The sequence below is a fragment of the Microtus oregoni genome, unplaced genomic scaffold (genome assembly GCF_018167655.1).
Source record: "Microtus oregoni isolate MIOR12 unplaced genomic scaffold, Mior012 000081F_ref0000091, whole genome shotgun sequence".
Taxonomy (NCBI): domain Eukaryota; kingdom Metazoa; phylum Chordata; class Mammalia; order Rodentia; family Cricetidae; genus Microtus; species Microtus oregoni.
Genome location: NW_024544541.1, coordinates 2,819,829 through 2,836,307, shown reverse-complemented (window position 1 = coordinate 2,836,307; position 16,479 = coordinate 2,819,829). Strand labels below are relative to the sequence as shown.

General features: G+C 45.2%; 1 protein-coding gene across 2 annotated transcripts in view; it reads right to left on the bottom strand.

Annotated features, from left to right (window-relative positions):
- LOC121441790 (ubiquitin conjugation factor E4 B) overlaps positions 1–16,479 on the bottom strand; it is a 111,516-nt gene that overhangs the window by 31,945 nt on the left and 63,092 nt on the right. For both annotated transcript variants that reach the window (XM_041643091.1, XM_041643092.1), the window contains 7 exons: positions 13,848–13,931; positions 8,978–9,034; positions 7,948–8,064; positions 7,769–7,867; positions 6,975–7,088; positions 5,398–5,596; positions 2,795–2,933 (listed from right to left, as the gene is read on the bottom strand). In XM_041643091.1, the coding sequence (XP_041499025.1) occupies positions 2,795–2,933; positions 5,398–5,596; positions 6,975–7,088; positions 7,769–7,867; positions 7,948–8,064; positions 8,978–9,034; positions 13,848–13,931 (809 nt within the window). The remainder of the gene's footprint in view (positions 1–2,794; positions 2,934–5,397; positions 5,597–6,974; positions 7,089–7,768; positions 7,868–7,947; positions 8,065–8,977; positions 9,035–13,847; positions 13,932–16,479) is intronic.

Here is a 16,479-nt window from a genome sequence, read left to right as displayed (position 1 = left end):
TGCGCTGGGTAGGTCTCTCTGTTTTGTGTTCTTGCTTTTTTTGTCAAGTTGACAGAAGACAGGGTTATCTGGGGAAGGGGAACTTCAACCGAGGAAATATCTTTGTCAGACTGGCCCGTGGGGTCCAGGCACTAGACTGAGAGTGCCAGGCTTGGTGGCCAGTTTCTTCACCCACTGTGCCATGTCCTCAGTCTTTAGTGGCTGATATTAAAAGTGGATAAAGTTAGCCAGGGAGAGGAAAACATGAGAAAGATGAATAAGCATGGCTGGCTTCAAAAGCCCTAAACCACACAGGGCATATCATATCAGCTAGATATATATAGCACATCCAATGCAATTCAGCTAGAACACATAGTAAGAGTCAACCCCACCCCAAAGTGTAACTATGAAAAACTGTGAACGAAATAATGCTAAGCAAGACATGCTTCTAATCCCAACAACGTGGTGTATGTGTGTCAGGGAGGGGGTACTCAGAGACAGGTGGATCTCTGTGCGTTCAGTGAGTTCCAGGGTTATACAATAGAGTCTTTACCAAGGGGGAGACTGAAGGTGGATCTACTACTGTCAGTCACATTTACCACCCAGTTCTGGGAAGCTGTTGGGTCCATGCTGCCAACTGAGTCTGCCTCTTATAAACCCCATTTACATGTTCCATAACAGAGCCTCTTAAAGGAGCTGCACCTATGTTAGCCACTAGTACCAAATAAGCCTTCTTTCTCTTAAAGGAGCTGCACCTCTGTTTGCCCTTAGTTTCAATCCTACCCAAGAAAAAGCCATTATCAGGAAGCTGTGTTTGGTTCCAATTTATAAGTTTAAAAACTTTAAGCTTAGCCGGGCGGTGGTGGTGCACGCCTTTAATCCCAGCACTCGGGAGGCAGAGGCAGGCGGATCTCTGTGAGTTCGAGACCAGCCTGGTCTACAAGAGCTAGTTCCAGGACAGGCTCCAAAACCACAGAGAAACCCTGTCTCGAAAAACCAAAAAAAAAAAAAAAAAAAAAAAAAAAAAAACCAAAACTTTAAGCTTTCCTCAGGTTTTATGTGGACGTTTTCTCAGGTTTTTTGTGGATGCCCCACATTGGGTGCCATATGTAGGTGGAGTTTCTGTCAGGACAACCACTCCCAAATAGCCATTCAGAGATGTATTATTATAAATGCTCAGCCAATAGCTCAGACTTGTTATTAGCTAACTCTTACACCTTAAATTAACCCATATTTCTTATCTGCATTCTGCCACATGGCTCAATACCTTTTTTCAGTACGACAAATTCATCTCCTCTCTGTGTCTCCTCCAGATTCTGAAAGACTCCTTCTCTTCTCCTTCATGCTCTTTGTTCTGCAAGTTCCACCCAACCTCTACCTGTCCAGGTACTGGGCAGTCAGCCTCCTTATTAACCCAATAAGTGACACATATTCACACAGTGTAAAGGAATATTCCACATTTGTCTATAAGATATACTAGGCCTGTAGGCCAAAGTTGGATAACCCAACATTACTGAAGAACTCTGGGTGACTGTGGAGGAAGCTACCTGTTTCTGTCATCTCATAATTTTGGAAGTCACTTGCTCTGAATTTCTTGTTTACTCAGATAATATTATATCCTTCTCGGGTCTTTGATGGGGTTGAAGATGAGACGCTATAGTCACAGTTCTCCCTTATAGTGGTAGAAAGTAAATCAGGTACGAAACTCTGGACTTCCCAGGAGAGGACAGCTAGGAGTATTTTCTCTATTTTGCCAAATACAAATGGACTAGATATTGCAATTCTAATTCTTACTCGATAACTGTTTTTATTGTATATCATTTTAATATGTTAAAGTTAAAACCTTCCCCTTTTCCTGGTTTTTCGAGACAGGGTTTCTCTGGTTGTCCTGGAATTTGCTCTGTAGACCAGATTGGCCTCAAACTCAATGAGATCCGCCTGTCTCTGCCTTCCAAGTGCTGTAATTAAAAGCATGAGCCCCTATTGTCTGGCAAAACCTTCCTTTTTAATTAAACAAAAATGAGGAAATGTGGAATATGCCTTTACAGTGTGTAACATATAAAATTTAAGAATTAGCTAATAACAAGTCTGAACTATTGGCTGGGCATTTATAATTAATAGTCTCTGAATGGTTATTTAGGAACATCTGCTGAGACACAGATAAACTCCACCTACAGAAAAAAGAGAGAGGAAAAAAGGGAAAAGGAATGGGAGATACTGACTGACACAGCCAAGGAGACCTTGAACTTTGTCTCCACCTCACAAGTGCTGAGGTGCCACAGAAGTATGCCACCATGTCACAGCTTTGGCTATAGCATATTATTATAATTGTTCTATTTTGTTATTAGTTGTTAATCCCACAGTGTACTTAATTTATCAATCTGTATCATAACTATGTATCTATAAGAAAACATTACAAGTAAGGTTTTGTAGCATTTATGGTTTAGTCAGACACAGACAACAGTGCAAATCCATGTTTTCTTGATTACCACAGAAAACAGGGTTTGACAGTCCAGGGCAAGAAGGTAAGCCGAAAAGGCAGGAGCTCCTCAAACTGGTTCCTGGTAATCTTCACACCCAGCGGAAAGCTTTTAGCAAGCACATCCAGAGATGAACACCAAGGGCTCAGAGATCAACCTCTGCACCACTTTATCACATAAAGAGCACAGGACGAACGGGAGGCACCAACACGGTAGTAGAGGCAGATAGAATACCGCAATGTATCAGATCTACTGACCACAGCAGACAGCTTGTGCCTAAGAGGCAGCAGTAACAATAACCAATGCCAGAGCAGAGAAGGGATCACGGCACATACCTGTTGAGTTCTCGGATAGCTCGCAGTCTGCGAATGTAGCGACGACAACTAGGCAGAATAGAGAGGTGGTGAGCGTGCAGGGTGAGAAAGAAACATTCTGTAGGGAATTTTGGCTCAGAAAATGGAGGCTGATCTCCATCTAGAATAAAAGCAACAACAAGCATTCTTAACTAAAATCAATTACAAGCCTTAAGGAAAACGTTTTATTCCAAAGGAAAATCGGTGAAGAATATTTTCTGTGTGCATGTTTTTGTGATGTAAGGACATATTTTGCATTTGCATACGTGAAATTGTCTTGTGTCTTTTACAGCTTATTTTTTTGAGACTGGTTACCTATCTATCTCACTGAACTCAGATAGTACCAACTGACAAGCTAGACAGACAATGACTCGGATCGTCCTGTCTTTTTCCACCAGCACTGGGAGCAATAGATGTGCACCACCAGGCCCAGCTTTTATGTGCCTGCTGGGAAGCTGAGCTCACGTCCTCATGCTTGCACGGCAGTGCTTTCCTGACCAAGGGAGCCCTTCCGCAGTCTAGGCATTTTCATTTTTTTTTTTTTGTTCTTTGTTTTTTGTTTTTTTTTTTCTTTATGTGGTTCTGGCTGTCATGGAACTCTTTATATAGACCAAGCTGTCCTTGAACTTACAGACATCTACCTGTCTCTGCTTCTATGGTGCTTAGATTAAAACCATACAACACTATCGCCAGCCTCCAAGAATATTTTTTAAAGTACAAACTTATGTGACACCGTAAGAAAAACAAATTCCTATGTGCTTTAGTTAAAGGCCCTGTACCTTATCTTAGCTGATTAGATGTTTATAAAGATCAACCTTTTATGATGTCTTCCTAATATATCTTACAAAATCATCTTCATATCCCAAGATGTACATATCATTTCAATCTTACAATAGTATTAGGCATATTAATCCACCACAGTCATTTTCTTACATGTTTGTTTTCCTACTTTCTAGGAAGAACTTTGTACTTTGAACATCAACTTCTGGAGTATAGGCAGAAAGTAGAGTCACAGAGAGAATATCATTACATAGTAGGTTTTTGGTTTTGTTGTTTGTTTATTTGTTTTGCAGTTGTTTTGGTTTGGTTTTGGATTTTCCATACAGGGTTTCTCTGTGTAACAATTCTCGCTGCTCTGAGAGTTGCTTTGCAGACCAGGCTAGCCTTGAATTCACAGAGATCCGCCTGCCCCTACCTCCTGAGTACTAGGATTAAAGATGCGTGCCACCACAGCCCAACTACATATGTAGTAGTTTTTAAATCAGTACATAACGACTCATTTATAGGGTAGAGTTGGTACTTAACACGTGTGTATAGAATGTCATAGTTAAATCATTCGAGCATTTATCCTATCTTTGTGCTGAAAACAGTCAAACCCCCTCCGCAGCTTTTATGAAACATGCACTGAGCTACTGCTGACCACTGCTACCCTGCTGTGCTAAAGAACATTAGCGGTGATTTCTCCTATACACCTGTGCCCTTAACCAGTTGCAGTGCTTCAGGGGCAGTCTTGCTGCTTAGGAGACTGAGGTAGGAGGGTTGCTTGAGTCTAGGAACTTGAAGCTAGCATGGACAACACAGGAAATCCTTAACTTAAAAACTAAAGCAACCTAGTCCACTGCTACTCTATCACCATCCTCTGTGTGTGTCTCCCTCCCCATCCTCTGTGTGTGTCTCCCTCCCCGTCCACTGCTGCTCTATCACTATCCTCTGTGTGTGTCTCCCTCCCCATCCTCTGCTACTCTATCACCATCCTGTGTGTGTCTCCCTTTTCCCTTCAACAGTGTTATAATTTTAGGGCTGGAGAGATGGCTCAGTGGTTAAGAGCAATGACTGTTCTTCCAGAGGACCTGAGTTCTATTCCCAGCAACCACATGGTGGCTCACAACCATCTATAATAGATCTGGTGCTCTCTTCTGGCCTTCAGGCATATATGGAGAAAAAATGTTGTATACATAATAAATAAATAAAATCTTTAAAAAAAAAGTGTTATAATTTTATAATATTCCTAGAATTCATTTTAGGCTGAGGAAACAAATTTATTAAACAACATCTATTTTTTTCTTTTCTTGGTCTTGTAAGGTAGGATCTTGCTGTGTAGCCCACACTGGCCTTGAACTCGTGATTCTCCTACCTTCCTCCTAAGTGCTGGGGTTCCAAGTTTGTACTAAGTAAGACTGAGCACCAAGTGATTACTTTCCTAGAAGGTGTACGTTTCATCATGGCATTTCCCTTTCCAGGTAAATAGGAATTCATCTTATTCCACACATAATTTTCAAATATTAAAAAAAGAAGTGGCAGGGGGTTTTGATTTTTGTAATTACAAATATATTTTATGCTACGAAGAAGCAAGATAATTATCCTTATATCTTAAAACAGCCATATTTTCAACTGCCACGATACAACATAAAATCTGTAATAGAGTTGTTATTATCGAGTCTTCTCTTTCCTGCCCATCTGTTCTATGTATCTGTGTTCAGTATTCAAGGAAGAAATTTCACTATGTTAATTTTAACTCTGCATCTCCATCTCCCAGAGCCATGCAGATGAAAGAGAGGTGACCCAGCCATGAACACAGCACTCACAGAGCTCAGCCAGCCACTCATTCACATCCTCCATCGTTGCATTTATCCGTGTCTCATCGTTCGGGAGATTAATCCGACATTTCGGGTGGAATATGTAAGTGGGGTCGACTGTTTCTAACTTGATCTTTGTACTTAGCTGCTGCAGGACCCAAAGGAGGTTCAGCATAAAGCCGTCTGTGGACACCAACCGATCATCTGCCTGGGACACAAAGTGAAAGCAATTCAAACGACTGGTAAGTCCAAATTCCTATGAGAGCACCTGGGGCACTCCAGTGTGACCACTCCCTAAAGTCAGTAACAGGACGTATGGTGATGCCAGCCAAGCAAGGTCCCACCTATCCACTACCATGTCCTTACTGACCGTCTGCATAACACAATTCATATTTAGAGAGGTCCCACCTATCCACAACCATGTCCTCACTGACCTCTGCAACACCCCCATCTGCACAGCACAATTCATAGTTAGAGAGGGAGTGAAGGTCAGAGAGGGAAGCAAAAGCAGAACAAATGTAGCTTCCGTTCTCGTTCCTATTTCTCAGGAACATCAAATCAGCACAACGAGCTGCACCCCCATGTGACAGCTTTGTCGTGTAAACAATGAGCATAGACCCACGTGAGCAACTAAGAAGCCATTAGAGCTGAGCAGCCACTGTACACTAGGGACTATTCTAACGCATTACGTAGAAGTAGCCCACAAGTCAGTAGTCACTCCTAACCCCATTCACCAAATGGAGACCCTGAGGCACAGAGAAATGCAGGTGTGGCTGACTTACAGACCACATGCAGCTGAGGCCAGCTATGAATGTGGCCCAACATAAAACTGCGACTCACATAAAACAGGGTGAAATTTCTGTGTGATCTCCTTTGACTGCATGGTCCTTGGGACAATGTCAAGGGGCTGGACACAGCAGACACTGTACGCAGCACCAGAAGTCACTGGGCTTTTGCTCTTCTCTATACTTTTATTATTTTGCTTACAAGTTCATTCTATTAATAATAATCTGGAATTTTTAATTTCCCTGCTCTTACCATGAGCAATGTAGATCTTCTTCAGGCCTGCTCCTGACCCCGCCCCTGTGATCTCCTGGCTGACGCCCCTCCCCTTCAGTGGATCCCACTACAGTCCTCACGGATAAGCCCTGACCAGACTCAAGCTTCTTTTTCACCTGCGCATTTGCCCCCAGTCACAAAGGCCTACATCCTGGCTCACAATGAAGCTGGCCCATTTCTGCTCTACTACCGTATAGGTACTGTATATGTTCTAGCCTTGCAACGACAAGCTCCTCAGTCAAGGAGCCTCCTCAGAGAGGCCACCCTGCTACCTGATCACAATTCATTCCTGTACCTTCCTTCTGGCACTCCACACACTCCCAAACCTGCGCACTTCCATCTCGGACTCTACTGCTGTCTGGAATACTGCACTTGCACGTCTACTCCCTACCAGAGAACTCAGATCCACAGAAGTGGGAGACTCGCCTGGTCCTGTCGCACGCTGTCTTCCTGACCCCAGCACTCAGCCTGGGAGGAGCAAGATAAACAGGTTCAACGAGCACCTGAGGCATTAGGGGGACTCATACCTGCATCTGGGCTTTCTTCATATTGGCATTGACGATGGCTGCCATGTAACTGAGAGCTGCTTCACGAGTTTCGCCATTTAACAACACACTATGCAGAATCTTGAAAAGCTCTTGCTGAATTATTTTCAAAAAGAAAAAACAATTGACTTCTTTTTTACTTTGAGATTAGCCTACCACTCCCCCTTACTCTCCCACACCCATTCCTTGTATGGAAGCCAAGACAGTCAGCACACAGAAGTGTGTGTGAGAAAGCAGGAGGACCGTGGAGGGCAGCAGCATGCAGTGGGGAGGGTGCTGAGCAGCCACAGGTTTAATAACCCAGCCTCTGTCACTGCCGTCCCATGACCAATATGGCTTCAATTGGCAAAGGCACTTCACGTTTGCAGTTGAGAACAAGGGATCGGCAAAGGGTGCCACACTATCAGCTTTTGCTCATCCTCATGGCTTCCATGGCTATGGCAAGATGGAGGGAAAGCACGGCCACTAGACATCACTCCAGCCCTCAGTGACAGTCCCAGAGAAACAGCATAGCTGGACTTCAGGTCATTACTCATGTCACAGTGGGGCTCTCTGGGAGACACCTAACTGTACCCTCGAGGTGCTGGGCCTGGGCTCCATCTCTGCCCCGAAGCAGCAACAAGAGCTAACAGCAATGAGCTGAGCTCTACATGGAGCATCTTCCTGGTAGCACATCTGCCTTCTGTGACGCGGGAGACCCGGGCAGCACTCATCTATGAAACAGGCTTTCTTCCCCCGGGAGGCCCTTGCCTCTGCCTTCCCTTCTCAACACCTACCCGTCCCAGCTCCAGATAATGCTGTAGTGACTGGCTGACGACACGGGTGTTCTCCAGGGTAATGGTGGGCCCTGAGAAGTATTTCTCAACCACCTTTGCCTGGAAGTAGACGGGATATACTCGATCAGCATACAGTGACCACCTGGGAAGGGCTGAGCGGGCGTCAAATGTGTACTCACATCGTCCTCTGCAAAGACCGAGAAGCTAAAGAAGGCCCCTAAGTAGGAGAGTCTCTGCAGCTCCCGCCCAGAACCAGGGCTTAAAGACTTCGGCAACCACAGGGGCAAAGAGGCGACCTAGAGACAACACAGAGGGACCCATCAAGCTGCTGAGGGAGATGGTGTGGGAGGAGCCCAGAGTGCCCAGCAATCAGCTATACAGGTGGTTCTGGCCACCATGTACCCCCAAAATACAAGGTACAAGTCAGGTTCCTTTTAATATTTTTTGACCTCTGACAGTAGGTGCTCTCCAACTTCCACACTTTTGTAACAAGCATTTTACGTTTTTTATTGAATCTTTCAGAATGTCGTGTGTGTGTGTGTGTGTGGTGTGACATTTCTCCCCACTGTCCTTTTTTCTCCTCTGCTCCCCCCAGTCTCTTTTCCCCCAGCACTGCTTCTGTTCTCGTGTGATTCTTGTGTGTCCTTTTTTCTTCTCTGCTCCCCCAGTCTCTTTTCCCCCAGCACTGCTTCTGTTCTCGTGTGATTCTTGTGTGTCCTTTTTTCTCCTCTGCTCCCCCAGTCTCTTTTCCCCCAGCACTGCTTCTGTTCTCGTGTGATTCTTGTGTAGCACACTGCACCTGAGCAAAGACGCTGGCCTGAGCACAAGTGGACGCCACCACTGCAGCAAGGTTCCCGCAGCAGCAGGCAGACACTGAGGACTATGACTCCCCCAAGCCACTACCTGCCTACAAGAGATCGGGACACTCCTGAGTGAAGCTTACAGACCCGTTGTGACGTTCCTCAGAGGATCTGCTCATTTCCCACAGCACCTGCTACTCTTGCTGTAGAGCACTTACCCCAGGAAAAGCAGACAAAGGAAATACGTCGGCACAGAAGACACCACACAGAACAGTGATCTACAACATGAGGGCATTACACCCCTCCCCGCGCCTGCCTCTATCCAAATGTCTTTCACGAGAAGTCTGTAGCTAACACTACTTGTCCTCTGCGGTGACAGAATCAGCGCATGGGTTCACCAGGCACTTACCAAACTGCACACAGGGTGTGTCTTCCCAAACTTGGTTTCACAGAGTTCACCTAGCGCCTAGAAATAAGACAGGACAGAATCACTGGGTATGTTCTGTTTCACAATGCTGTTGTATGTGACAGCAAGGGACAACTTTCATTTCCACTACAAATGCTTGACGATGCTCATTATGAGGGCATCAACTTCACTACTTTTCCTACTTAGTAAAGGAACACACACGAATGGCAAAACAAAACAAAAAGAACACATACAAAAACAGGTGGTGGTGGCTCATGCCTTTAATGCCAGCACTCAGGAGGCAGAGGTAGGAGGATCTCTGTGAGATCTGTTAGAGGCCAGTCTGGTCTACAGAGTGAGTTCCAGGACAGCCAGGACTATTTCCCAGAGAAATCCTGTCTCAAAAAAACAAAAACAACAACGAAAAGAAAAACATCCCTGTCTATGTGGCCTGGTGCATACCTTTAGTCTCAGGAGGCAGAGGCAGGCTGATCTCTGTGAACTGGAGGCCAGTCTGGTCTATGGAGTTCTAGGATAGCCAGCGCTACATAGTGAGACCCTGTCTCAAACAAAACAAAATAAATACCTTTGTGGGAAGGGGGAAAACATGATAAAAAATAAAAAAAAAAGCATTTAGGAAATGGAGCACACAGAGAATAGCTGGAATCACTCGGACACTCTGGTGTCCTTCCCAAAGGGTGTGAACATAGTCTTGAAGACTGAGTTTTTGCTTAATGTCATTTCATAACACAAGATTTGTTGCATGAACTGTGTGTGCTAATCCTGCCAGCGCTAACCAGGGCTTTACCCTGGACCCAAGAACTCTTCTTTAGTGCTGTCTTCATTCTATACCAGACAGTCATGACCACAGTTTAGCCGAAGTCCATCAAGCTACAACGAATATGAAATTAGTTTCTCCGTGACTTAGACAGAAGCTGCCTATCAGCCATCGAGCCATGAACAGACGCAGTGACGTCACTGATACAAAGAACTGCTGAGGCATGCAAGTTCTCACTGTACAGAGTAGGATACCGCACTAACACCACAGGGAAAGCCTAAGACAATGTCACCACCAGGCAGCACATCATCCACAAGGGAAGACAAACTCGGGGGGCTGGCAGCCATATGACATCATCATCATCATTTATTGTTGCTTTTGTTATTGTGTTATTGTGTGTGCATGTGCTTCTTTCAGATGAGACTTTGCTATGTCCCCCTAACCTCCTAAGTGCTGGCTCTGCGGACATATGCCACATGTCCAGTAGCATCAGCATAAAAGACAGCTCCAGCAATCACACCATAGAATAAAGCAATAATCCAGCAATTTCTGCGCTAGCTCCAGCAGCCTTTCTCTTCATACCCATTTCTCATCCCCGCCTCACTTTCCTCTCTGCCTTTTAGATGCACCCTCGTTATTGTACCAGCATCAACAGCAGGCCCCAATTAAACCACTGTCTACCACAAAGGATGCTTCTGTCGTTCACGAGGACATTTTGTTGATATGTCACTACACGCTCTTTTTTTTGTTTTGTTTTTTGTTTTTCGAGACAGGGTTTCACTGTGGTTTTGGAGCCTGTCCTGGAACTAGCTCTGTAGACCAGGCTGGTCTCGAACTCACAGAGATCTGCCTGCTTCTGCCTCCCGAGTGCTGGGATTAAAGGCGTGCGCCACCATCGCCCAGCACTACACGCTCTTCACTGGAACACTAAACTACTCCAGATCGGGGCTGAGAAGTCAACAGTCCCAAAGCAGTGTTTACACGACAGTGAGGGTACAGGTAGCACCGACTGAAAACCTCAGCTGAAACAACAGTGACAATCCCACGTCCTCTCTGCCCTTGCCATACAGTTTATGGGAAACCTGAGGAATAAGACTGTAACACAAAGTCTCAGAAACAAGATCCGCATTTTTATTTACCTACTTTCTTGGTGGTTTCTATTGTTTTTTTGAGACAGGATCTTACTATGCAGTCCAGGTTTGCCTGGAACTCAACATGAATTTCAAGCTGGTTCGCCCAACCCAGACCCCTGAGTGCAGAACTACAGTACACCTGAATCTAACTTCTTTCTTTACCTGCTTTCCTCCACCCAGGGTAGTCTCACTATGTAGAGGTGGATGAGCTCCCGATCCTCCTGCTTTGACAGACCTGGCTCACTCTGTAGCCTAGGCTGGCCTAGAATTCCCTGAGTAGCTGATCAGGCCTTTAATTCATGATTAGCTTTCTTGCCTCAGATTCCCAATGGCTGGGGTGACGTGAGAACCAGACATGGCCAGGCCTCACACTTTCATTCATTGAGTGAGGACTTTCACCCTGCTAATGCTGCGACAGTTCTGTCACCTGTGTGAGCATTTATCACAGTATATAACTCAAGATATTTTGCTGATACAATTTTTACCATGAATTATTAACAGCCCAAAGCAGCAGTTCTCAACCTGTGGGCCATGAGCCTTTTTCACCTAAGACTAATGGAAAACACAGATATTTACAGTATAATTCATAACAATAGCAAAATTACAGTTATAAAGTAGTAACAAAAATAGTTTCACAGTTGGGGGTGAGCACAACATAAGGCACTGTATTAAAGGTTGAGAACCACTGTGTTAAAGAGTCTCAGCGTCAGGAGGGCTGAGGACCACTGGGTTAAAGGTCTCCGCGTTGGAGAGGATGAGAAGCATGGCTCTAAGGGAAGAAAGCTTGTTTCCTGAGCTCTGTGATCTGGTACCATTACCAAGTACCAAGGCGTCAATAGCATAATAGAATCAAATCAATAGAATGAGTACAAGGAACAAAGTATCACTTTCTCTATGATCAATTTATACAAAGTTGTAAATATACATAGAGTAACTGAGTTTCATGGCTTGGCAGGTTTTCATTACAACCCTGTAACAAAAAGGAATACCTGAAGGCATGTCTCCCAAAACTCCAAAGAAGCAAATTCTAAACAGAAGAGTCTCTCATTTGTTTTTTAAATTTTTTGAGATAGGGTCTCTCTGCAGAGCTCTGGTTGTTCTGGAACTCACTATGTAGACCAGGCTGACCTGGAACTCCGCAATCCACCTCCCAAGTGCTGGCATTAAAGGCGGTGCCATGGCTCTCACAAGCACAGCAGTGGTTTACGACAGCTGCACCCCCAATGGAAACCTAGCTAAAGATTCTGCCCATAATTTCTGCCTGTTTTGAGCACCTTGGGGCATCAGGTACATCTGTTTTGAAGAAAATACCACAGATGAGACGCATGGCTTCACAGATTCACTGTGCCCAGTACACAGAGATAAACTGCATTACCTCACAGGTAGAACAGTGCCCTTTGACCTTACCCCTAGTAATCCGTTTGGGGGGGGGGGATGGGTGTTTGCAAGGATGCACATGTGTGCTCATGTGGGTGGAGAAACGGGAGTGATGTTGGGAATCTTCCAGCTTATTCTCACTGAGGCAGAATCTCTCCATCAAACTCCCAGGTCAGCAACAATGGCTAGTTTCTCTAGCTGGCCTGATCCAGGGATCTTCCAGCTCCATCTTCTAAGGCTAGAATGACAAGCAGGGCACTCGACACGCCCAGATTTATGTGGGTTCAGTCTTCCTGATGTTCAGGCAAGCACTCTGACTACTAAGTCATCTCCCAGGCTCTATTCATAGGTTAACAGATTCACTTAGTGTGAGTATGTGCGCATATGTGTGTATGCAAGTGAGCACACATATGCCACAGCACATGTTGGGAAGTCAGAATAAAACTTTCGGAGTTTTATTGTCTTCCACCTTGTTTGGGGGCAGAATCTCTGATTTCTGTCACTGCACTTTGCTATTCCAAGCTAGTTGGTCCATGAGCTTTTGGCCAGTTGTCCTGTGTCCACCTCTGACCTTCCCCGAGATGTACTGGGACTACAGTTACAAGCCCCCATATCTGGCCTTTCATGTGCAGCCACAGGAAGCAAACTCAAGTCACAGAATCATGTGGCAAATATTTTAGCCTACTGAACTAGCTGTGGCTCAGTAAATAAGATTTTCCCCCTACTGGTCAAGAGCACACACAACTCTAAGCCAAGCACTTAGGAAGCAGAAGGAGGTTCGTGAGTACAGGGCTAGCCTGGGCTACACAGGGAGATATTAAAATGGTTTCATTCATTGGGGATTTCTAAAAAAGATTTATTTTCATTTATGTGCACATGTACATGTGCCTCCTGAGTGCAGGTATGGTGTAGGCCAGAAGAAGGCAAAGTTCATGGGGTTGGAGTTACAGGCAGTTTTGCAAACCAAGCCCAGGTAACATAGAAGAGCAACAAACACTCATAACTGCTGAGCCACTTCTCCAGCCCCAATTTGCTGATGCTGTTTTTCCATCTATTTTTACTGTGTGTGGGGGGATAAAGAATGTGTGTGCAAGACAGAGGAGAACTTACGGAGTTGGTACTCTCCCTCATCCTTACGTGGGTTTACGCTTGCACAGCAAGCATTTTAAGATGAGCCAGACTCTTAAGGGTTTCTCTTTGAAATCCCAAGTATGGTTTGTTTGCCGTTCTGAAAATCAGCAAGTTGCCCCCAAGAGTGATGCTCTGTGCTAGCAATCTAGGCTGGCAAAGCACACTGGCATTAGAGCTTCACTTGCTGCATCTGGGATTGGCAGGGGTGGAGTGCAGAGGGCTACAATGCACCCAGGCAGCTCAGCACACAACCGCATTCCATCTGGCCACACCAGGCTCCGGGCTTTACATGTGAATGCGGGATTAATCCACACCGTCACTGCAACACATGAAAGGTAGAGGCGGTGGGACCAGAATCAACGGTCATCTTCAGCCTGAAGACATGAGACTGTCTCAAAAACTAAAACATTTGAAAACAAGCCTGAACAGAGATCTAAGAGAAAGTGTCTTTTACCATGAGGGGGTATTTGAAGTAGTCACTGTCGAGAGAGCACTCCTTGGCAGCCAGAGCCAGGCCTTGTAAAACAGGGATAAAGATCTGTAAGAAAGAAAGGCACAGACGTTAGACCGAAGGCAAACAAAGCATGTCGGGCAAGGTACTGGGGCCGTGGGGCCAGGCACTCCTGCTCTTCCCCCAGAAGAAACCTTTCTTCCTTTCTTCCTTACAAAGGATTGTAGAATTCTTGAGTGCTGACCTGTCACTCAAACTCACCACAGAGTAAAGGAGCTGAGTTTTCCAGAAAAGGATGCTGATGAGCACGAACACTCCAGCGGGACACTGACATCCAACAACAGCCAGCACAGGTAACTGTGAGGGGTCCCTGCCTCACTGTGGACGCCCGCACACCTCACCAGCACCCCCCTCCTCCCCGAGTTACTGTTACTGATTAACACAGACCTATGATCTGTAGGAAAAGTACCTAAGTGTTCCACCTTCTCCTCAAATCCACATACACTAGAAAACCAGTTTTGTTCTGTTTGTTACATTCAGCTTAACCGAGAGCAGGGAGACAGCTGATGAATGTTCAAACTGAAAGACAAATGGTGACCAAGAATGCCTCACCTGCATACACAGTGCAATTAGCACAGTCACCTGATCTGGACCCGAAGGGCACAGACACACACAAGGCTGGTATGATACGCTAACAGAGTGCAAGCCCTGCTCAGCACTGCCCACCTTAAACTTCACAGCGCCCTGTCACTGAGCCACACAATACGAGTGGGCTGAAACCCAAGACAACAACATCAAGGGGAAAATGAATGAGCACAGCAGCTGGCAATCTGCACATGAGCTGGAAAAGGAGCTTATGTGAAGCCACTAGAAAACCTGGACCCGCCCCTTAGGACAGAGAATTTTCAGCACAAGAGAAGACACGGGACCAAAAACAGTGCCCAAGATCACACGCGCCTGTGGAGCATTTTGTGCTATCAAAAGGGCTCTGGGAGAGATCAACGTGGTTTCTGTAACTGGGGTTTCAGGGCAGAAGTAATGTGCCTTCGTAAGCTAGCTCCAAATGGGGAGTAACAGTCAGCACGGGAGCAGGAGATGCCAAAACTGCCTCCAAGAGGAAAAGACAAAACAAGTTCTAGAATCCCACAGATAAATGCCAATAACTGTCCATCTGAAAAATCTTTAGGTATGCTTTAAGAAATACTTTACTAAGCCGGGCGGTGGTGGCGCACGCCTTTAATCCCAGCACTCGGGAGGCAGAGGCAGGCGGATCTCTGTGAGTTCGAGGCCAGCCTGGTCTACAAGAGCTAGTTCCAGGACAGGAACCAAAAGCTACGGAGAAACCCTGTCTCGAAAAATCAAAAAAAAAAAAAATACTTTACTTTTTTTTAGTAGAGTATCCCCTTGTGCAGGTAAGAGCTTATTAGATAATAAGCAGGCAAAAGAAGAATAAGAATAAAATGTTTCCCAAAACACATCAAGGATTGTTATTGTTTCAATTTAACTTACTGTGTTTGTGTAATGTGTGTATAAGTGGGTGTGTGCATACTAAACGTGGAGGTCACAGGGCAACTTTTGGGAGTCAGTACTACCTCTACTGTGTGTTCAGGGACCAACTCCAGGGAACCTGGCCTACACAGCAAGCGCGTTTGCCCATGAAGGCAGCCGCAGCCTGGTGCCACATTATTTTTGTACCTGCAACACTGCAAAGCACTCTGTTACTTCCCGAGTGAGCGCCTCGCAGTCAGTCGTAGAAAGCACCACCCAACATTAAAAGGAAAGTGGAGGCCGGGAGAGGACTTAGCAAATCACATCTGCCATTGTTAGGCAAAAAGGGAGGACTCGGCCCAACGCAGTCAGCAGCTCTGTTTCTGCAGGGCTTCTCTCCACATAAAACTCAAGTTTATCAATAACATAAGCATAACATGTCCATTTCAGGTGATTTTGGGCCTGATTTTTAAAACTACTCTGGGTTCTTCAAATGCCGGCTTTTATGGAAAAAAGTATTCATTAATGCTGACCACACCTAAAGGCCGCTTCATTTAAACCTCCTGAGACAATTTTTTTGTGCACTGGAGTTCACTTATCTCCCTAAGGAGAAAGCTCATGGTGCCACTTTATTGTTTCTGCATGCCCACAGACATCACAAAAGGCCACAGCTAACAACGTCAGAGAGGGCATACCCTGAAACATAACTTTTCTTCTGGAGTCCTGAATTGTCCCCTCCCCCCATTCAGATGAAGTCTCACTATGTAGCCCTGGCTGGCCCGGAACTTACTGTGTAGACCAGGCTGGTTTCTAATTCATGGAGATTTAGCAGGTTCTGACCGGTGAGTGCTGGGATTAAAGGCATTCACCACCACACCTGATGTGAGATGGATTGTGCTTTTACAAATATTTAAAAATTCAAAGGTCTTAAAATCAAGACTTATGAATATACTAGCTATAAAACAAAGTCAAGGGAATCATGTCAACTGATAACATACACAGTGAAATCTAGGCAGAGGCATTTCCCACATTTGATGTTCTTATTTGTTTCCTTTTTAGCATATATTAATCATGTGTGGCTTTTTATGGAATTTTAATACAAAAACCTAATGTATGTTTATCGTATTCACCGCATTACACTCCCATG